General features: G+C 39.0%; 1 protein-coding gene across 6 annotated transcripts in view; it reads right to left on the bottom strand.

The window, feature by feature from the left end:
- The window catches only part of XPO1 (exportin 1), a 42,435-nt gene extending 23,731 nt beyond the window's left edge, over positions 1-18,704 (bottom strand). The window contains exons 1-5 of one of the 6 annotated variants that reach the window (XM_070235437.1): positions 17,506-18,297; positions 14,006-14,137; positions 8,747-8,848; positions 7,594-7,657; positions 5,164-5,236 (exon numbers count right to left, since the gene is read on the bottom strand). Coding sequence is in view for 4 of the 6 variants with exons in the window: in XM_070235435.1 (XP_070091536.1) it covers positions 5,164-5,236; positions 8,747-8,848; positions 14,006-14,131 (301 nt within the window). In the remaining 2 variants the exon portion in view is untranslated. Of the gene's footprint in view, positions 1-5,163; positions 5,237-7,593; positions 7,658-7,815; positions 8,849-14,005; positions 14,138-16,667; positions 17,290-17,505; positions 18,324-18,354 lie in introns of those variants that run through there. The other 5 variants (XM_070235438.1, XM_070235435.1, XM_001917503.6 and 2 more) reach the window with 5 other exon arrangements.
- Between the last annotated feature and the right edge of the window lie 5,410 nt (positions 18,705-24,114).

Genomic DNA, 24,114 nt, shown 5'->3' with positions numbered 1-24,114 from the left:
TAAAAAAAGGAATAGTTCTTAAAACCCAGTATCAGTTAAAGGCAACATATTAAACATGTGATGGTCAGTACAATGGGAGATCTTAAGCATGGGAGTGACCAGATTAGTTCTGTTTTAAAAATATCATGCTAAATCCTTTGTAAATCTATTATAAGGAACAAGAACTCAGTTAGGAAGCTACTGTAGAAATTTCAATATAACCTGAGACTAGTATACGGTAATTTGGTGAAATGCAGAGAAATGGAAATATTTTTGTGGAAAGAGGCTGGCAACACACATGCTGTCTGTTTTTTTATACACAGCACCTAGAAGTGCAGAGGGCTTTACACACATTACCTCTTATATCACATTCTAATCACCTTGCAAGAGACAGTCAAGATTCAAACAGGTAAAGTAACTTATGCAAAATCACACTAATAAATATATCACGTGCCTCACTCCAAAGAAAAGCACTGAATAAAACTTTACAGGTAATCAGCTTTGGTCTGTCAACTTCTTAGAAAGGAAGAGACAGAAGTGCACAATTAGGAAATTTTAATTGCCCAACTACTGTTAGCATCCCAACTTCCAAAATGTCCAATTATGACTTTATCGCTTTGAACTAACTATTTTCTTCGTGAATTCACCACTCCTCTTTTCAATGTCAGCAAGTTCCTATCTACCTCACGGAATGAAACGATCATATGCCTTAACAGATTAAAACATGATCCTATGGTTAACATAAAAAAAAAAAATATAGATACCTTCAATACAGGTAGATTAATTTTCTTTCAGGGAGGGACAAAGGAGCCTCACTTCCCTTTATGCTTTGCATTTTCTCAACCACGTGCAAATATTATTTTTCTTTTTTGTTTTTTGTGAGGAAGACTGGCCTTGAGCTAACATCTGTTGCCAATCTTCCTCTTTCTGATTGAAGAAGACTATTGCTGAGCTAACATCTGTGCGAATCTTTCTCTACTTTATGTGGGATGCCGCCATGTTTGGCTTGAAGAGGAATGCTAGGTCTGCGCCTGGGACCCGAACTTACAAGCCCCGGGCCAGAGAAGTGGAGTGCATGAACTTAACCAGTACACCACCAGGCCAGCCTCTAAAAATTATTTTTAAGAAGGGAGGGGTCTTACCTAGAGAACTAAAGTTGCTGTGCAGCCAAGATAGATAATCAATATTACTGACAGTCCCAGTATACCTTAATTACCTCAGTGACTATCAGTCATTCCCTATTTGGAATTATTCTACTTAACATACTAATATTTCCCCTTCATCTTTCTTAAGTCACAAATATTTAGAATCTTTGACCTACAATCACCCATCTAAGCAAACATTCACTTCACAACTTAACCTCAAAGATATCAATTACATATATATAAAATTTACATATAAGGGCAAAAATATTTAGAAAGTCACTAGGCCCTTAAAGTAGAGGAATGAAGTAAATTGGTGAAAACTAGCTCAATAATAAGCAATTCATTAATTGAATCATTATATACTGAACACCTAGGTACCAAGCAATAAGAATGTAATAAAGACATTTTCTGATCCCTGACACCATTAAGCTTGTATCTTGAGGGACAGAGCAAAGAGTGAGGAAAACAATGACAGCTGAGTGTTATAAATGTTATGGGGGTGGGGGGTGCCCACAGCAGCACCAAATAGAAAACAGAAACATTTTTCTGGCCTAAAGCAAAATGATAAAAACCAGAGCAATGTAGTAAATTTTCTATTACATAAATTTAGATTTATTAAAATGTTCTATTATGAGGTTCATCTCCCTTGCTCTTTTTTTTATTAAAATGTATTTTAATTAAATGTTTTCTCAAAATGTCTTTACCTGGCTAATTATTCTCTCTGTGTCTTTTGCTCACTGAAATTTTATTCCTCTGTGGTCCACTGGTACAGGTTACACGAAGGGAACAAACAGCAAGAGACCTCTAACCCAGTCGATTCGTCAGGGATTTTCCTAGCCAAGTTCTTTAGACAAAAGGTTTAAATTGAAAATGCTATTACCCTAAGAGAATACCAGAAAATTAACACAGGACTATAGACAAGAACCTGAAAGCACATAAAAGAAATGCCAGATTGGAAAAAATGTAGAAAACTTATTTTGGCTTGCTCTTTGCACAGCAAAACTGTCCTTCCTCTAAAATACACCAAGCACTGTCATTTGTGTGAATGAGCGTGTCCAAAGGGCCCAATCCGATCATTATTCCCTTCTTTTAGCACATGCAGCATTCATTCTGTATAACCTAATTTAATGGTCATACATTATTTCTTTTTTACATAAATGTTTTATCTTCCCACCTGTAACACTTAGATGTAGGGATATATTCAGATAGTCCTAATGCCTAATAGTGCTTTGTACAAAGCAGATGCACAATATATGTCCCAGGTTAGTAAATATATATGCTAAGGAAATTGGATAAAGAGTAGCTAACAAGTGCAGATGACAGCTTTAAAGGTTGACTATTAAAGACAAAAGGAAGATACAATATTTTGAAGACTATACTAATTTATGTCCAACACCAAAGTTACTTAAAGATGAAGGAAAGTTAACATTCAGAAATGCTAGTCTATTTCATGAAATACAAAATTCTAAGATTGGAGAAGCCCCGGGGCCAAGTGGTTAAGTTCCCACACCCAGCTTTGGTGGCCTGGGGTTTTGCCTGTTCAGATCCTGAGCAGACCTAGCACTGCTCATCGAGCCAAGCTGAGGCGGCGTCCCATACAGCAGAACTAGGAGACATACAACCTGAATACACAACTATGTACTGAGGGGCTTTGGGGAGAAGAAAAAAAAGATTGGCAACAGACGTTAGCTGAGGGCTAATCGTAAAAAAAAAGACTGGAGAAGCCTCCCAGGATTGACGATGTTAAAAAGAATTATAAAATTAATACAGTACGGAACTTGTTTTCCAATGTTTTATAAATAAGATCACCTTAAACAAAAACACAAATCATTAAAGGCATCATGCAAAGCTGCTGTTGCATGTCTAAATCGAGAGTTCACTAGCATTCTCTGGAAGCCACCTTACATGCTGCTCTTCTAATAATGAGCCTCTGCCAGACCCTAGAAGTAAAACACTTTTTCCTCCATGTAATGACTCCACTGACAATGGCAACCATATGTGGGTGACAGAGTAACTTCAGGTATGCTGAAGTTAAAGTTTACACCCCAATTAATCTTATCACTAGTATTGAGGGGAAATGAAGGCGGAAAGGTGATTCTGACAGATTTTTTTTAAATAAATATTTCTTGCAGAGAAAGAAGTATCTCACCACCAACACAGAATAGGAACACATGAATAAAACAGAATTCTCCTAGGTCAGTCAGAATAATCACCATCGTTCCCCTCCAGTTTTTTCAAAGATGACAGATTTTCACAAGTAAACAGTCTTGTGCCCCCTGGAACATGTGTATATTTGATACTTACATACAAGTAGATGGGAGCTATTGTGACTTTATGATAAAAACCAAAACATACCATTTCCATTCATGTAGAAAGCTAAAAATGTCAAATCCTCAGGCAGACCTTTCACCTCTAATTTTTTCAGTAACAAATACAACCATGACTCTGACAAGCAAGTCAATTTAAAATTATCAAATTTAATTTTAAAGTTGGAAAAGACATTGGAGGATCACCTACTACAATCTTTCTGTGTAAGAAGCAGAGGTCTAGGTGTTTAGAAACAAGAGAGAGACTTAAATTATACTAAAGTAAAATGGCACTGAAGTAAAAAATTAAACATTTACGTTGGTATGGCAAGCCACAGCCAAAGTTAAATTTGAGTCTCAAAGCACACGTAAAAAACAATAGTAAAGGAACAAGGACTGCATTTAAAGTCTCTAAAGAGCAGTGATGAAGTATGGATGACCTATTTGGGCCACACAGTCAAATGTACCTATTAATTTGAGGTCACAGAACCTGATCTAAAATGGTTCCAACCCAGGGGTCAGCCCCGTGGAGGAGTGGTTAAGTCCACACGCTCTGTTTCAGCCGCCCAGGGTTTTGCCAGTTCGAATCCTGGGTGCGCACATGGCACTGCTCATCAGGCCATGCTGAGGCAGCATTCCACATGCCACAACTAGAAGGACCCACAACTGAAAATACTCAACTATGTACTGGGGGTATTTGGGAGAAAAAGGAAAAATAAAAAAATGAAATCTTTAAAATGGTTCCAACCCAAAATAAAACATTTAAAAAAATAGGAACCTCTTTTCGAGGCACTATTTCTTCCTACACTATCATTCTTAATCTATGGTTTATGGCTTATTAAGGATATTGACATTAAAAATTGTGTTATTCATCTCTAAATGTGCTAGAAACATGTCAAGATTTAAATCAGACTACCTGAGTAAACATGGGTCACTATCCCACCATAAAGATGACATAGGAAAGCAGGTGCAAGACAACATCTTAAAGATCAATAGCCAAACAAAGGGAACATATTTTAATAGAAGAAAATGCCACAAGAGGTAGTATACCCCCCCATTATAAAGTCCAGACTTCTTTTTATATTTTTCAGAGATTAAACAAGTGTTATAAAGTAGGTTATAAAGGCAGTATATGAAAAATGGAAGTAACTGCATCAAAGAATTCCAGGAGACTAACCTTGCCCCAGGTTCCTCAAACTATGACTACTTTTCCTGAGACAGTACAAAGGGAAAGGTTAAATAGTAACACTAGGCATCACTACACCTTCATTTTCTCATCTTTCCTTACAAATCAACCTCTTACAAGGTATGCCCAGAATTGCAAAAGGTAAACCTTATGACTTTTAGAACTTGGTTCTTCCTTTGCTCTGTTAAATTTCGGGTTATTCCATGTGTTACAATATTCATTATTTATTGGTTACTGTAGAGTGAACTTAAAACAATGTACAAGAGCATATATTCAAATTTCATTCATCTCAGACATGGCCCAGATTAACTATGAATTGATACAGATTTGTCACCACAATTATTTATTGTAAGTTTAACTGGTCTGGTCTCCTTCTCCACCCCCAAATATAAACAGAAACTGCTCTGCCACATGATGAAAGCTGTGATTGTCATTAAAGCACAGAAACAACTAAAAATTCAATACACCTCCTCCAATACTCAACTATAATAAAAATGCCAGGAATAATAATATTCTGAATTTATAATTCTTTAAAACATTTTCCTACCTTCACACTGGTTCCTCGGAAGAATCTTCCACCTTGTTTTTATCACATTTTCCAAAATTTGTAGTCCATAATACTGAAAATTGGAGAACAGAAGCATGTGAATATATTGCTGTAAGACTGGCAACTTTCAGGATCACAAATGGACAGACATTCACACATTTACATCTAAAGTTTCAAAAACATTATGCTACCAAGTTTAATTACATATATTAAACAAGGATCTATTCACCCATATACTGAGTTTTCATGCATTTTCCTCATTTTGTTTACTACTCTATTTAACGTCCTGCTGTTTATACATGCTCACACCAGGAGGAAGAACCAAATAAAAAGCCCTTTAACAGCCAAATGGGCTTATGTGTAGAAGGAAAAGTAGCAGCCAGATATGAATTCACAGCATAAATGACTGCTCATAGGCTCACGTACTTTAACACGACCAGGCTCCTAAGAATTTAGCAGCTTGGATGCGCTCAAGCTTCCTACCATCCTCTAGGAGTTGTAAGCTCTTGGCCAAGTATTAAAGTATTGTCACAGATACTTTCTATATAAACTGTTTACAAACATCACTGGTGTGTTACTTAAGGAGCAGCAAGACAGCCCACGGGTTTAATTTTAAATTTTAACCCCACCCTTATAGTTGCTATTTCTACTAATTTAAAGATAAACTTTTGTGCACAGTCAAAAAAATACACAAATGCATGTTGCAATCTGTATCTACCTTTCAGGTATTCCTTCCTAAATATAAAAGTTATAAGTTAAAATGCAAGAAAGTTAATAAATATAGATACCACTTTCAAGCCATTTTGTCCCTCCTGCTGATTACTCACTCTAAATAGTCAACAATGTTTATAACAATTTATACTACTACAGGAGTTACTATGCAAAATTATTACCATGACCAATTAGTGTGGATAGACAGGAGGAAGAAAAGGGACAAAATTGTTGTGGTATGTTTCAACTGGTTGAATTAGGGAAGAGTTGGCTACAATACCTGAAAGGTAAACTCATTTATGTATAGACATATAACCTCAGATTGCAAGTTTTGGCTGAGAATAAGAGTTCATCTTTAAAATGGTTAGTCATCACACAATAAATATAGGAGCATTAGTATTTCAACCAAAGGGATCATGTGAATGCTCATGTTATCCAAAGCACAATATAGACTGTCCCAAACTACATTGTGCTCAAACAGTAAATGTTTTTGCTGTTTTCTTCATTTAATATTTTACACTTTTCAGGGAAATTTTGCCATTTTAACTCAAATCCTACATTTGCAGAACATTCCTTAAAAAGACTTCCAAAACAAAGACAAGGCCAAAGCAAAATTCTGAAATTACAAATTTGATGCCATTAAAAGATTTCATAATCAGCAGTAAATAGAGAAGCTTTCGAGAAGCTATTCTATTCATTTACACCTCTTTATAGGTCTAGGTCTCAGGAAAATATAAATAAGCAAAACAACCCTAAGTTTCTGATGGACTGAAATTCTAAATTAACTTTAAAAAACATACTACCCTAAAGAAAAAAGACATACTACCCTAAAAACTTTTATTTACATTACTTTTATAGGTATGAAATCAGACTGTCAGAAAGTTTTAGTAAGTCAAAACAATGTACTTCCTACTACATGAAATATAACCTCTTGCTAATTTTCAAAGACCTTAAAAAAACCAAGAAACAAAATCTACCATAAACATACCAGTAAAAAGTAATAATCTTAATGATAACTTTACTGTATTTAGCCAATGTGTTTTAAACTTTTTAACTGAAGGATATTCCCCTCTGCTTTCGTTACATTCATTTAATTTACTTCTTCCTTTATGTTCAACACTTTTGTTAGCTAAATTATCTATTTACTAAGCTGTAGTCCTTTCTCTAATTCTAAAAAGGTAGCATAAACCTGCTGAAGATATAATTCATATTTTCGTCCTTCTGCCAACTGGGTTGAGGCAGGAAGCGCAATAAAAGTTTTTCCCAAGTTAGGTCAAAGGAATACATAGATCACCATCAAAATTTCCTAAAACTCAATCCTCCCCTAAACATTAAGACTCTACATACAAAGAGAATTCACATTTCCTTGAAAAAGAGTATTTTGATTAAAAAAATCTAAAGTCAAATTTGAGGGCCAAGGAAAAATGTCTACTTTGGAAATATCCATAAATAATCCAAACATCATTCTAAAGAATTACACTTTTGCTTTACATCTCAGAACTTGAGAAATCCACTGCTGAGTTATGAAGATGAGGGACAGATAACAGCAAAGACTAAATGAAAAAATAAATGCATGAAATGATCCCTATGGTAGAAATGTCTACTGAGCCCTTAGAAATACTTATTTTATGCATTGAATTCCCCTTTCCCCTCCCACCGCCCATGAAACAAAAACAATTGATGAACAGAATTCAGTTAAAGGGAATCAAAAGGGTAGACCTTGTGGAGGCCTGCCGTCAAAGCCTAGCTGTGTCAGTTGCACAGGAAGACACCCCTTTTCTTCCTATTACAAGCAATCAACATAATGGAACATTATGATTAATATCAGGTAGTGTTAACATCTTTAAAGAAAAAAAAATGATTGCATAAAAGCCAAATGTCATAGTGCATAAATTTAGCACCAAATCATTTGTAATTTATGTAAATTGAAGAATTCTTTACCTGTTGCTTTCTTTCTGTTCCTCTAATCATCTCATTTTTCACAAGACAAATTTGAGTTTTTAAAAATACTGTTGATAAATCAACTTAAACATTAGTAATGTCTGTCAGTATAAAAAGCAAAATTTACCAGGCAAGCAAACAGGCAAACACTGTTATGTTACTTAAGGTTAGCACTTTGAGGAAGTTCCGGACTGTATTTTTGCCCTAAAATTTACAAGATGTCAAAACTAATTAATATTTAAAAACTGTTAATTAACACAGTCTGATTTCAGAAACAGATGTGAACATGGCTATTTTCTGTTTTAACACAATGTATACCAAGTGGAAACCTTGTGTGTATTAAACAGAACGCCATGCATGGTATTTTATTACTTTAAGGCAGTTTAAAGAGAAGTGTGAATCATCAAGCCTAAAACAGTCAAAACACATTTTGATCAACCCTTCTGTTCAAACTTAAGAAAAAAGGACCCGAATGATAACATTTTCAATTGCAAATAAAAACTGCGTGCTGCCCCATTAAAAACATTGGTACCACGGAATAGGGTTTTACACTACCCACAAAACTTGGTGTTGGAGGTGCCTAGCCTGTATTATATTGATTACTTGCCCAAAATAATTCCTCTGATGTTATGTTTCATCTCTGAATAACATTCAGAATTTATGCTTAGATCTGTATACATATTCTAAAAAGAAAAAAAACACAACAAAAAAGCCACCTTGCATACTAGTCCCAATTACAAAACTTCATTCAGAATTCTTAGGACTATTTGCAAGAAATAATTCTATGTTTAAGACTAAATTTTGAAATAAGTTAACAATATTAAATGATTTGAGATAACAAATGCTAATACTAAAAATGAGATACCTTCCTCAAAGTTTATGACTGGAAGAAAAGAAGAAATAATGGATTTTAAAACCACCACTCGCTTACTTTCGTGTTCATATTCTGTGAAAATTCCAAAATTGTGTCGACTCTTGTCCACGCATCAGGATGCTCCTTTAAATGTGTCAGTACTTCTTGAGCCATTCTTTGCTAAAATATTACACAAAAACAACTTTAAGTTCACTTGTTCTTTTGAATCATCCATCCAAATGGTAGTGAGCAAGAGCACAAATCCTAATAAGACAGTGATTCTATCAACTTTCAGAAACACTCAAGAAATACTTACTCCTTATAGAAATAAAAATGTGTCGATTATACAAGGGAGAATATTTTCTCCTTTGAAACAGAACAGCTTTTCTTTTTGCAATCTGCTTTATTCGGTATTCTCAAAACTGAACTTAAATTCAACCAATGCTACGAAAGATCTACTCTGACATAAACGAGTTCTCAGTACTTACAATCAACCAACAGCAACATATAAAATTCACATCTACTTAGATAACCTATGTAATGGTATACTCCACTTTACAGGAGTCACCAAGATATGTCTATAACAAACTTCATCTCTAAAAATACATTTCATGGGAAGACTGATAAAAACTAGGTCTAAATAAGACTACAAATCTCAAGTATCTCTAAGACACAGCCACGCGCCACAAAATGACATTTCAGTCAAGGACTAGCCACATATACCTCAGTGGTCTCTTAAGATTAGTACTGTATGGCCTAGATGTGTAGCAGGCTATACCATCCAGGTGTGGGTAAGTACACTCTATGATGTTCAGATACCAACAAAATGACCTAACAATGTATTTCTCAGAATGTACCCCCCTTATTAAACAATGCATGACTATACATATAAAACATTAAGACCCTTAGATCTTTTTACAATAGTCTCTTAGATTTATTGTAAACACCTTTTTTCCCATTCTCCAAAAGCCCTCGAATTTCATATATTAAATCCTAGCTTTTGGAAAATTTTCTTTTGCTTTCATATTTTAAAATGCAAATTAATACTTATTAATATTAAACCTAGGCAGCTATCATCTAGAATCAATAAATGTTAAAATTTTGTTGTACTTAGCTGTTGTCTGTTTAAACATAAAAGACCTGTAACTTATGGAAGTCACCTTTATACCTTTTCTCCAGTGCGATTTCCTTCCTTTGTCCTTTCTTTAATCACTTTCATGAATTTGGTGTCTTTTCCTGTCCATTTTCACAGCATATGTACGAATTTCATAAACGATGTAGTTATGTGGTTACTAAATTTTATATAAATGATATACTATAAAAATCCTTCTGCAATTTGTTCTTTCCAATTGACAGTTTTAAAGATCTAGCCATGCTTACATTATGTATCTAGTTTCTTCATTTTAACCATGATAGTTTTTTATATGATAGGAATACCACATTTTACCAAAGGCTGTTAATTCTACTGATGTTTTTCAAGAAGCAACAGCTTAATCTTTTTCACCTTTGAAGACTGTTTTGTAGCTCAACTGGAGTGGTTCTAATTATCTTTTATCTATTTTGGTCACATGTTGCAAGCAAAAACCAAAGTCTGACGGTTTTAAAATTTGCCAAATGCCCTTCTGTTGGACTAATTTACTTGACCAAGGATTTAATTCTATGGGCTTATAACAAGAAATCATCAAACAGGGGGGAGAGAAGCATTCTTCTTTCAGCCATCTCTGCCACAGACACCTCATAATCTTCAACTTGGCTTTTATTCCAATTTACAAAAAAAAGAAAAAAAAAAAAACCATATTCCTATTTTGGCTTTGATGGAAAGAATTCTCTTCCTTGGGTAGCAGATATATCATCACACTCATGATTGTTCCCATTAATCAAACAGCAGTGTACACTGCCTAATGTTTAAAAGAAAACTTTGAGAAATATACACGCACTAAGTTAGGTAGCGGCTCTCTGCACCCTGACACCACCACGAGACCCAACACAGACCCTGAAAGAAAAAAATCAGTTGCCTGGGTTCCACCCTGAAAGTCTGGGGTTTATTAGAAATAGAGTGTGAGCTTTTAAAATACAATTATACATATTTGTGATTTGATCTCATTAAGAGACTGATAGCTTTAGGTCATAACTGTGTTACAAAATAACTGATAAAAGAGAGAATAGTAATGTGAGTTATCCAGGGCCAAAATACATTTTTGCAGTGTTTTGATTCGCTCCCTGAGGATATCTAACTACATATTCATTTCTAACTAGATAGAGACTTGCACACAAAATAGTAACAAATATCAAGAGGATAAGCTTATATCAAAGAATCATGCCTAGTAAAAGTTATCTGGTCAAGATACTGTATTGTCAGATCTTTTGAAGTGAGGAGCATTCTACACATAATTGAATACTTCCTACACCATCACCACCCATTTCAATTGCTGCATAAATCATGTTCTTTCTTTTTAGTTGTAATTTTGCTCTCTCAAGTTATGCCTAGTATTTACATCCTAGTCTTTATTTTGTCCTAAGCCCACTATCCTTACATAATATTCTTTTATTAACTTAAAACTCCCAGGAGGAGTTAAAAAAGACACAAAAGGAAACTAAAGAGAGAAAATCTGGCATCTCCCTGTGTTACTAACTGAACGGTGAAAGTATTTTAGTTGCTAAGCAATAGATTAAAAGAGTTCAAGACACTTAACACAATATTGGAGAAAACATCCAACTCTTCCGTATCTTTTCTTTCCTGGCTGCCTACTTGGCTAAAAACAGAAAAATGCTTATAACAAAAGGTAGTGCTAATGTTACAGTGCTAAATATCCTACTATACTACCCATCTAAGCAAAAGTTCTATCTACAGATTAAAGCCACCCTTCTAATGTCTTCCTCTCGAAAGTTATGCAGGCCTTATAAAAGTTAGGTTACCTACGGTTGAGTTTAAAAGTTTAATTAGCATAATGTCTAGTTGTCATTTTTAGCACATTTTAGCACATCTCATAATATTTTGAGACTGGCCAAAAAAGGGAGAAGCCCTTATTTTAAAACAATGAGTTTATATCACATATGCTAAATCTTCATTATACTTTCAAAAGTACTGTTTAAACATAACGTCTTCTAAGTATGGGGCACCACCAATAGGTGCTTTACAAAGGTCCTCACTGATCCTCCATCTTTTGGAAGGAAGGTAACACTGTTGATGAGACTCTACAGCAATGACTAGAAAACTTACTGGAATAAAATTAAAACATCTAACACTAAAAACATGTTTTCCACTACAGCTTTCTACTTCTTTTTATTCAAAATAAGACCCCCAAAGAGGTGCTATATGAAAAATAGACTTGGGGCTGGCCTGGTGGCGCAGTGGTTAAGTTCGCACGTTCTGGTTCCTGGTGGCCCAGGGTTCACCGGTTTGGATCCCAGGTGCGGACATGGCACGGCTTGGCACGCCATGTTGTGGTAGGCGTCCCATATATAAAAAAAGTAGAGGAAGATGGGCACGGATGTTAGCTCAGGGCTAATCTTCCTCAAAAAGAAAGAAAAGAGAAAAATAGACTAAACTAGAAGTTTAAAGACATGGCTTTCAGAAAAGGGACTCTTAACCGACTTGAAGCTCTAGGCCTCAGTTTTCTTATCTATAACAAAAACCAGCTTACTAAGTATCTTTATGCAACTGATTTGTCACATGAGCAATCTAACTGGACAAACTTCTAGTGTTCAGCAGTTAATTTTGCCTGTATAGATAGAAAAAATAAACTTTTCTAAATCCATTTTTATTAAAAAGTCACATTTAAATCATTAAATCTCAATACTGTGAAACATTACTAACAGCAGCATTACTATAACATATTCTTTGTGATTAAAGTAACTGCTGCTTCTCAGTTATATGCCTAGAAGAACACTGGTCTGTCCCCATTTACTCATCATACTTAGATTTTGTGAGCCAGGTTGAAAAAAGAAAAATAATGATTAAATAGCAGTAGTCGCTGAATGATGTCATAAAATCCAACACCCATCTTCCTAAGGGCTACAGACTTGGGCTTCAAATATATTCAAAGTTGAGCCCAATCTTAATTCATGCATTTCAACCTTACTTTCATACATTCTTCCAAAAGCAGCTGCTTTCTATACATTCATGTTGGAATGAAATGAAGCTTAAAGTTCCATGTTGAATGACTAGCATGAGGAAACTACAAGATATGTATAATAAATATGGATGGAATAACTTTTTCAGGAATGCATTTGGAGACAAGAATGCTGATCAAAAGGCTCTAAGAGTATAAAATTGAACTAACAAGCTTATAAAATCACTGCAAACTAATTTTTTCCACTCATACAACTTTCAGGGCCCTTTTTCCTTTAAAATTTTCTCTTTATTATAGTTAAATCAATAATGTTTAATTTCAGAAGGGAATGGAAATACTTATGCACACGCTAATATTTGTACATCATGCTTCCTGGAGTATCTATGAAACATACTATATCCACCTTTCAGTTTTCCAAAAATATGATAGCACTCAGGGTTTAAATATCAAATAAAAATTAAGATCTTGAAGAAATAACTAACTTGATATGTACTAGCTGAACATTATTTTCCAGGAACCTAAATATTTTGGCAACAATATTGTACTAATAGATATCTGTCACATCACCTTAAAAGAATTTTCTAATCCAACAATGGAAACTTACTCATTAAAAACTCTTTAGGCAATTAACTCTGCAGAGTCAAGATTCAAGACTGCCAGTTTCCTTTAACATATACAATTTTAAAATTTACAAACATTCCTGTCTCATCTATCTTTCAACTGGATGTTGGAAAAAAAACCCTCAAAACCTTAAACTGATCAAAACATGGATTATGTGTAAGATAATTCCCCACATTTACTGTGCCACTTTTACAAGTGCTAAAATTCAAATGTAAAAATGCTTGGTGCTGTTGGATTTTTGAAACAAGTTTATACCTGTGAACTATTTCTGTAATTTAAATGTTCCAAAAATAGAAGAATTATATTAATGCCAAAAATATTAAATATATATAAGGTACATAGAACCTTTAACATCTACAAAATACTTAATACACTGGGCTCTACCTTTTATTAAATGGGGTAAAGGTTTCTTAAGAAGGACAGAACAAGTATAATAACAACATTCCAAAACACCCCACTCCATGTCAAAATACAATGTAATTTTCTTTCTCCAGACCACTTCACATTAGAGTTAATATATAATTCCAATTAAACACAAACTATGGAATACTTTTTAAAAATGTGATAATTTAAAATTTTATTCCAAACCCAACAACTTTGTTACACTGCAATAATGCTATAAAGTTTTAATCGGCTACTTTACCTGGGCTCCTTCTCCATGGTATAAGCAATTCACCACATTGTCTAAAAGGTTGATATCCAGTTTTTGGCTGAAATCGAGCAGCTGACGAGCTGCATGGTCTGCTAACATTGTCATAATTGCTGGCATAGATTACTGAAAATAAAGAAAAAAAATTTAAGATGCCTATGAAGTTTTGATATTATCAATCAAAAACTTTGTACCTAAGTTATTTTACTTCAACCATGTTCTTACAAATAATTTTAATCAGTATTTTAGAGACTTTACCTAAACAAGTGAGATAGTTAAAAGCAAATAAAAGCTTAAGTTACCTGGCTACTCCATAAGTGTATTAGTTATTAGGGTCCATTCAATTCTACTAGTGTTTATTTTTAGACCCCAGAAAAATCTTAAACAGTTACCCTAACCTGTTTTTAAAATGAATCTATTAATAGGAATGTGTGGCGCTAAAAATTGACATAGTCCAGTCTTGACTCAAATTTTTAAGTACAGATGAAGTTCAAGTGGATGTTCCCCCCTCCTAAGTAGGGCCTTCTAGTTCAGTAAAAGCTCACTTTCCCCTATCTTGTGTTACCTTAATTTTAAGACATGCTGAAAAGGTAGGAAGATGCTAAAAACTAAATGTGGTATACAAGTTTTCCCACGGTAAATATAGCAATGATTAGCAGGAACCACAAGTCTAAGAAATCTAATACCCATAACCTCTACAGAACTTAAGTTTCTACACTCAATTATACCATCTGTGTTTACTTCTTTCAATCCCAATGAATTTGGAGATTAAAATTAGAAGTGTACAAATTCCTTGAATATATATGGTCTGGAAAAAAAATTTCATGGTAATATGTCAAACAAAATTTTTTTTAATTTCCAGGTATTTGTTGGCAAGATAAAAAGCTGTAACAGCTTGCCAACTATTTTCCAAACAAAAACAAATTCTATCATAACATAAAAATGAGCTTCTTCACCTCAAATAAGGTACTGGGTAAAACCTACTGGTTCATGCGCAATGTTACCCTTTTAGGAGGATTCTACTCTAAAGTGCTGGCACACATCCACATTTTTGTTGCCCAGCATTATAAAAATCTTTCCTTTGCTTTTTCTTCATGCCAGTGCCTCTCAAGTCTGACGGGCTAAATCAGTACTCCTTAACCTTTTTTGGGTCAAGATGCCGTACCATGAGAGGAAAACGATAGCTCTTGGCCAATTAATAAAACTCACAATTTTGTACACAATTACAGAGGACTCAGGACACCCTGAAAGCCACGCATGAAACTTCAGGTTAAGAACCCCTGATTTACTGTATTTAGACCCAACCAGGAGGGACAGTCATCTCCACTTCTCTCCCTCTTAAAAACCTTCCAAGATCAGGAAATGGGTGGCTAATGTAATTACATGATGTTTGGACAAAATAGCTTGATAGGAAAAAGGTATTATTTCTTGGCCATTTTATAGCAGTCTAAAAATATAAACAATAATGGCAGCAACTTCAACTCAATGTTTTACTTAATGATAATGTCAATCACAACAAATTAACTTCTTAAAGATGAGTCAGTTAATTTTTTTGTATGTATAATGTGAAAATTGAGAAACAAATAGTTTAAGGATTTTTATTCTTCTCAAGTCTTTTGATCCATTGTCTGTAAAACTGATGAGATTTCAAAATTTTTATAGCAGTTATTAAACGTGTTTTTAATACAGCATAGGTGACATACACAAAAATCTGTGATCTAAATACTAATATAAAAAAGAAAATATATACTACATTAATAAACCGGTAAATTTCCCCCCTTCAAGTACCATACAATCTTAAAAATTGAGGCTGAAAAGCAATGTGCACAAAGCACCAAGATTACGTATCAAAAGTTTTAGATTTTGGGGGTGAGAAGGGGTGTTAAAAATTGAACGAACTTTTCTATTTAGCCCTAGCGTAATTCAATAGTCAAAACAAAAAAATTAAGTGACTCTGGAAAGTTTCATTTTCAAGTATATGGTCCTTAAAGGGTTCTTCGAGCTAAATTCTCATGAAAAACCAGGTTTAGAATAGAAGCTTGTGTTAATACAGAAGTTTGCCATCCTGAGAACTAGCGGCTATCTTCGAAACGACCAACCTATTCTTGAACCGTACGTAGTACAGAAATGGCGGCTTTCTGGTCAACGCCAAGCACATTTAGTCCCCCAAATCAACGAGCTTCCAAAACATTCTTTCCACTAACAGCAGTGCCCCACACGCTTAAGATACACAATCAGGCAGATAGCAAACAGCCATAGCGACAGAGGTGAAACCACAAACGCTTTCTTTTCTCCTTGGGACACTCAATCCTAAAATCTACTCACTGGATAGCATATACAAGGGATTATCCAGCAATGTGGTGACTCTACAAGTGATTACCAAAATACCTTCACTGCCACTTCAGAGTGAATAGGCAGCCAGCCACTTCTAGTTCCCACCCCCAAACCAGAACATCATAACCGCTGCTTAAATGATAACTACATAGTAGGTCAAAAAACAAGTCGCTACAAGGAGAGAGACTGCTATTTAGGTGTGTGGGCAACTGCCTGCTTCATTCAGTAGAAACACACCTCGCTAAGGCCCGCCCTCCCCTCGCTTCCCACCCGAACCGATTTGCAGCACTTCTAACTATAGCACACAGGAGCACGCACTCACCCCGCCCATACTCGGAGGAGGCATTTAGAGCAGGCGCCTGAAGTTCACCGCCCCATTCTCTATGCAGCATGGCCTCTGCGTGATCACAGGAGGTCCGGGCTGGGCAAATCTTTAAAGCTTCCTCTACTACACCACTTCCTCTCACCCACCCCAAACTCGAGAGACATCGGAATGAAGGAGAATCAGGGCATCGTCCGCTATACAATGCCAGCAGTAAATAATTCGATCACTTAACACACTCAAGCCCCCGAAAACAAACTACAGCACGGAACCCCACGTGCACATCCCTGAAAAATCAACTAACCTTTCCTACTTCTAATTTTACTCTGCCCCAAACCAGAAAGACTCCGAGTTTCCTTGCAGGAGGAGCAGGGACTCGGCCGCCCCTCCCTCCTCCGATCCCAGGCTCTCCACCGAGGGGCCACGTGATGCAGGCGGACGTTTCAATGCTGCTGCACTAAATATTTCTGGAAACTTCCACTCCTAATAATTTACAGAGATGTTCCTGAAATCACCCCAACTTCTCCCCAGCCCCTGGGGCTGGGGAAGCCCTTCCACCGCCGCGCGGGGCCCCACTTCACTATCACGCTCCTCGTCTTCCTCCACCGCCACCCGCACACGCGAATGACCCAGCAAGCGCTCCCCTCCCGCGGCCGCCTCCCCGCCTCCATCCCCCAGCGGCAGAAGCGGCTCCATTCAATCGCAGGCTCGGCTGTGGGCCCGCCGCCGCCTCCCGGGCTCGCCTCCCGCGGCCGCCGCCGCCGCGCCCCACGCCGGCCTCCTCCCGCCCGGCCGCGCCGCCGCCCGACCCTCGGCCCCGAAGACACAGTCGACTTACCCAGAGATTGAACCAACTGCTTCTTCCTTCCTTGGCGGGGGATTAGGACGAGGGAAGGTGGGGAGGGGGGAGAGGGGAGGAAATCAAGGTGGGTCTCACAGTTTTCCCACCTTAAAAAAGGAAATTTAAAAAACCAAGAGGATAAGGGCAAAAAAAAAAAGCTCAACAATATTTACTATTTCAGGGACACCTCCCCCCGACACACACACCCACCCGCCCGCCCCAAAAGAAGGGGAATTAATCTGTGGAATAAGTGCTCCCGCCTGGCTGGGGAGTAAGGGAAGGGGGAGGGGAACGGGGTCAAGTCCCAAAGATTCAGCCCCAGGGGGACCCTCCAGCCACAGGCGGCAGCAGGAGCGGCAGGAGTAGGGGTTGTAGAGTCCACACGGTCGGGGGACGCTCTGCTGCCAGTTGCAGTCCGACTCCCCCTACCAAAATACGGCTCCCTCTCTCACGCGGCTCCGGCGCTGGGCCCCCCCACCCAGGCTCGCCTAAACTTTCCCCCCTTCTCCTGCTTCTCAGCGACTGGTGGCTCCCCCCTCCCCCTCTGGGTGGTTGCACGGACTGCAGCAGCAAAGACTGGAACAGGCACCGCCGCCGGGGCTGTAGCTACTGTTGCTCTTGCTGATGCTGTAGCTCCCGCTGCTCCTGCCGCGGCCGCTGCAGCCGCTTCTCCCCCTCCTCCTAGTGCCTCAAACTCGGAACCGGTTGAAACCGGTTCAGACTGGGAGATTCCATCTCGGTTGAGTTTTCAGCCCATGGCGCCGCGGAGCGTTTGGAACCTGGGCCTCCGCCCCCAGCCCGTTCGCCCATTGGCCGGTTCCAGCCACAGCCGCGCCATCAGCCTACCTCTTATTGGCCAGATGGCCCGTCAGTCCCATCTCAAGGCTCCACACGAGCCCGCCGCTTCGGCCCCCGCCTCTTTCCAGCAGCGATTTGCCCGCAGAGTGGGGGAGGGGAAGTGGGGCGGGTCAAAAAGGAGCGAGGAGGGGGGTGGTGGAGGAGGAGGTGGGACGAAGAGCAGAGCAGAGCAGAGAAGGGAGCGAGGAGAAGCCGCGCGGAGGATTGGTTCGAGCGAACTGTCAATCAACCGAAGCCCGCCCTCGACTTCCCGTCCCCTCCCGCCGCTCCCCCTCCCAGTGCTTAGCCCGCAGGCCCGGCCATTCCGGCCCGCTCATAGGCTGGGCGCCTTTGGTGACGGAGAGGGTGGGGCGCCGCTCGTGAGCTGGTGGTGGCGCGAGTTTGAGCGCGGCGCGCGGCGGCTTCCCTCGGCTTCCTCCGACCCGGGCTGGCCCGCCCCCGCGGGCTCCCGCCAACCTGCGGGGCCTGAGCCCGCCGGGATCGGGACCCGCCCCTCGGATGGGGGCCGCGCCTCGAAGAGGGAGGGCACACCCAGTTGTTTTTTCACCGGAGCGGGGAGGGAAGAAGGAGTGGAAAGAGCACACCGGAGGCTAGCTGTAGGCCCTGGACCGCTCTAATCCTTTTTAAAGGGCTGTGTTTGGGGCCAGGGAGTTGAGTGTGAGAACCATAAGAGAAGTTAGGGTGAGGTGTGGGGCGTGCGCTCTTGGCGTCTCGTGATCTTCTCAGAGTCCTGGAAAAGATACCTAAATAGTTTTAGGGCAAGTCTCCTTCAAATTTTAACTCAGTCTCCCCAAGCTGGAATCTGGCTGCCTCAAAAACCAACCTTCCCCCCGGGTGCGACCATGGCACCGCTTGGCAAAAGCCATGCTGTGGCAGGCGTCCCATGAATAAAGAGGAGGACGATGGGCATGGATGTTAGCTCAGGGCCAGTCTTCCTCAGCCAAAAGAGGAGGATTGGCAGTAGTTAGCTGAGGGCTAATCTTCCTCAAAAAAAAACCCAACCTAGAAACTAAGACACTAAAATCCCCATAATTGATTTAACATCGCATATTTTTGCTGGGTAAACTACCTCCCCGCTGGTGCCCTTCATCTGTCTCTTTCAGCAGAGCTGTCTTTCACATACTTTGTTGTCACCAGATAGTGTTTTCATGTCACATGCACGTGGCCTTTCACATGGTTTTCTCTGTTTGTCCCCAAGTGCCCTCCAAATCAGCTTTACTCATTGTTTTTTGCTTAAGAAACAGTAGGCAGGCCACCAAAATTTTCTAGGCCCATTGTGCCACCAAGAGGTTGATAAATGGTTTATTAAATCGACACGATTTTCTTCAGCATGTCTTCACTCACAATGGACAATGACTAACATCAAAGCACCGCTAAAGAATAACTCCTTTACCCTCCAATAAAGGAAAACTCAGTAACTCAATGCCTGGATTCACCAAAATGATATTGGATGACTTTCAGACCTAAGATTTTTATTCATTGCTTAGCTGAATAATATCAAAACAATGTATATGATACACACGGATCATTTAGAATACTTGTATTCTATTATCAGAAAAACTGAGGCTCTACTGTTTTTTTAAAAAGATTTTCCCCTCCACATTTTCAGCTTTTGGACCAGGTCACTGATTTTTTTTGTTTTTGGATGAGGGAGATGATTGTCGCTGAGCTAACATCTGTGCCAATCTTCCTCTATTTTGTATGTGGGATACTTCCACAGCATGGCTTGATGAGTGGTGCAGGTTCGTGCCCAGGATCCAAAGCCACTAACACTGGGCCTCCAAAGCCGAGTGTGCAAAGTTAACCACTATGCCACTGGGTCAGCCCCTGGGTCACTGGGTTTTTAGATGGCAGAATAATAGGAATAAAAACTGGAAGTAAGACATGCCTTTGCTCAGAGTGTGAGCTTGGACAAGTCACTTCACCTCTTTGGACCTCAGTTTCCTTCTCACCTGTTTAACGAGGTTGTTGTCATCCACGCCTGTGTCATCCATGTAAGGATCAAATCAATGTGAAGGAGCAGTGTGACCATAAAGCACTTTGTGGATTGTAAAGTTCGAATAGTCTCAGTTTGCTGTCCCCTTCTTTGGCTCTTTTCATCCCATCTTTATTTTTTGTTATTATTATTATTTTTTTTTATTCTTCTCCCCAAAGCCCCCCCAGTACGTAGTTGTAGATTCTAGTTGTGAGTGCCTCTGGTTCTGCTCTGTGGGACGCCGCCTCAGCGTAGCCGGATGAGCGGTGCCATGTCCGCACCAAGGATCCGAACTGGTGAAACCCCGGGCTGCCAAAGCAGAGCTCACAAACCCAACCACTAGGCCATGGGGCCGACCCCTCATCCCATCTTTAAATCATATCCCCAGGACGTCATATCTCTTTGACCATAGTGAATCAGATGGAAATATTTAGCCCATAGTTTTTGCCTAGAGTTAGCCAAAATGGGGTATTCAATATAAACTTGTTATTAGCAAGTGCAAAAAGAAGTGACAGGAGCAGATAATTATGTTTGACCACTGTATTTTCAGGATCACATTCAGAACACAGGTCTGACATGTATCTAATACTTTTTTCATTACCTTCATTTGTTGGAATCAAACAGATTTCAAACCTTGGAATGGGATATGGATAAGGAAATGTAAGTAAACTGTGTTGAGTGCCTTCCTGTTGTCTAGCAGGCTGAGACCTTTTTGTACAATATTTCACTGAATTCTCACAGCAACCCTGTAAGAGAGTAATTATTTTGCGGATCTCACTCTTGCTCCCCCCTGCCCTCTATTACACACACGTACACCTACACACGAGTACACACCACCCCACAGTTGTTGAGTCGGCATTAGAACCCATGTTTATGTTCTTTCTACTAGTTCACATGGTCTCACAAAACAACTTTCATCAGAAGTAAGAGAAACAGAAGCTCATAAATTCCAGGGGCTGGCCCCGTGGCGCGGTAGTTAAGTTCACATGTTCCCACTTCTTGTCGGCCCGGGTTCTCCGGTTCGGATCCAGACATGGCACTGCTTGGCCAAAGCTGTGCTGTGGTAGGCATCGCACATATAAAGTAGGGGAAGGTGGGTGTGGATGTTAGCTCAGGGCCGGTCTTCCTCAGCAAAAAGAGGAGGATTGGCAGTAGTTAGCTCAGGGCTAATCTTCCTCAAAACAAAACAACAAAAAGAAAAAAAAAAAGAAACTCATAAGTTCCTTTTTACCACTTGTCATTTATTTCTATTTAAAAACAGCTGAACCTCAACTTGATCAGTGTTTCTCAAACTTTACTGAACATATGAATCACCTGAGGAGCCTACTGAAATGCAGAATCTGATTCAGTAGCTCTGGGACAAGGTCTGAAAATCTGCATTTCTAACAAACTCCCAAGAGATGTTGATGCTGATGCTGCTAATCTGTGGACCTCGCTGAGTATCAAGGCACTAGATTAAGCCACTGTGGGGTCTGTTGGGGTGGGATGGGCACAGTGATTCTTTAAGAATTTGTACTGAGAAGGCCCAAAAAATAATGTTTGGGGTATGATATGTGCAAGTTTGTACTGGGATCATAAAAAAACACGTTATTTTTGGGTACTCTGTGTTTTGCAATTCTTTCCTCCTGGGAAAAGTTTTAAAATGTATTTCTAGAGCAGAAGAAATTCCTCTCTGAAGAGATCAAATTAGCATCATAAATACATTAGTAGAAAAATCTCAGTACCTCACCCTGCCTTCAGGTGGTACTGTGTTTAAACCCTTTCACATTCATCTCCACATACTTATTGAGAAGGTCAGAATCAAACAGCAGACAGACCATAAACCCAGATAGGTCAGAAGGTGAAGGTAATAATAAAAACAGCAAGTATAATGCTAACATTTATTGAGCACTTACTATGTGCCAGGAACTTTTCTAAGCACTTTATGGTATTTATTCATTTAATTTTCGCAATAACCCAAGGAGGTAGGAATTATTACTATTGCCATTTTAAGATGGGGAAATGAACACAGAAAATTAAGGATATTTGAAAAACAAAGTGAAAAGTATGCAAGGATACCCGGATAGAAAATGAATGAATGAATGAATGAATGAAGTATGAAGAAGTTTCCTAGAAAGAATAAACTCTTTTGGTTCTTACTCCTTTCCATTTGGATATAAATACCAGAACATTAGGAGAAAGAAAAGAAAAAGAAATACTCTCACCTAGAAGGACTGGAAGATGTAGATGTGATGGAGTGTTTGTTTGTTTGTTTTATTTTGTTTTTTGAGGAAGATTTGCCCTGAGCTAACTGCTGCCAATCCTCCTCTTTTTGCTGAGGAAGACTGGCCCTGAGCTAACATCCATGCCCATCTTCCTCTACTTTATATGTGGGATGCCTGCCACAGCATGGCTTTTGCCAAGTGGTGCCATGTTTGCACCTGGGATCGGAACCGGTGAACCCCGGGCCACTGAGAATTGGAACATGCAAAGTTAACCACTGTTCCTCCAAGCCGGTCCCTGGGGTGTTTTTTTAAAAAGAGCTTTATTCAGGGGCCAACCCCATGGCTGAGTGGTTAAGTTTGTGCGCTCTGCTTCGGCAGCCCAGGGTTTTGCCGGTTCGGATCCTGGGCGAGGACACGGCACCACTCATCAAGCCATGCTGAGGTGGCGTCCCACATGCCACAACTGGAAGGACCCACAGCTGAAAATACACAACTATATACCAGGGGGCTTTGGGAGAAAAAGGAAAAATAAAATCTTAGAAAAATAAATAAATAAAAAGAGCTTTATTCTAATTTGATCAAATTAGAAGCTTTCAAATTCTCTTAAAATGTGTTTCAGAGCTATTTCAAAGAAAAACAGTTAGTATAAATCCTAGAAGTTATTTATTTATTTAACCATTCTATTATCTTTACCCTGAGAAATGTTGTAAAAGCAAAAGATCTATTTCAATAGCAGGTACATTTGCTCAGGCATTTTGAAAATTGCCACAATTCGTGCAATATTTTCTTAAGAATGGTCCAGGGGTGGGGCTGGCCCCGTGGCCGAGTGGTTAGGTTCGCGTGCTCCACTGCAGGCGGCCCAGTGTTTCGTTGGTTCGAATCCTGGGCACGGACATGGCACTGCTCATCAAACCACGCTGAGGCGGCATCCCACATGCCACAACTAGAAGGACCCACAACGAAGAATATACAACTATGTACCAGGGGGCTTTGGGGAGAAAAAGGAAAAAATAAAAAAATCTTTAAAAAAAAAAAAAAAAAGAATGGTCCGGGGGCCAAGCCTGGTGGCGCAGCAGTTAAGTGCACACCTTCCACTTTGGCAGCCCGGGGTTCGCCGGTTCGGATCCCGGGTGCAGACATGGCAAGCCATGCTGTGGTAGGCATCCCACATATAAAGTATAGGAAGATGGGCACGCATGTTAGCTCAGGGCCAGTCTTCCTCAGCAAAAAGAGGAGGATTGGCAGCAGATGTTAGCTCAGGGCTAATCGTCCTAAAATAAATAAATAAATAAAAATTAAATAAATAAATAAAATAACAAACAAACAAAAAAGAATGGTCCAGCATAATTTGCCAGTACAACACTTTACTTGTAATGTAACTAGAACCTAAAGTTTTTCAAGTGAATAATACTTAAACCACTTTCCAGGTGAAAAATATTACAAAACTATATGAGCCATTATAGTCATAATTTCAGTAATTCTAATACTCTGTAGATGAGACTGTATGCCATTTATCTAAGAAATGTGGAAAATTCTATAATGTATAATCATGAGATCATAATATCTTTC

This window comes from Equus caballus, chromosome 15, assembly GCF_041296265.1.
Source record: "Equus caballus isolate H_3958 breed thoroughbred chromosome 15, TB-T2T, whole genome shotgun sequence".
NCBI lineage: Eukaryota > Metazoa > Chordata > Mammalia > Perissodactyla > Equidae > Equus > Equus caballus.
The sequence above is the reverse complement of the archived record's forward strand: the minus strand, read 5'-3'. Positions and strand labels throughout refer to the sequence as shown.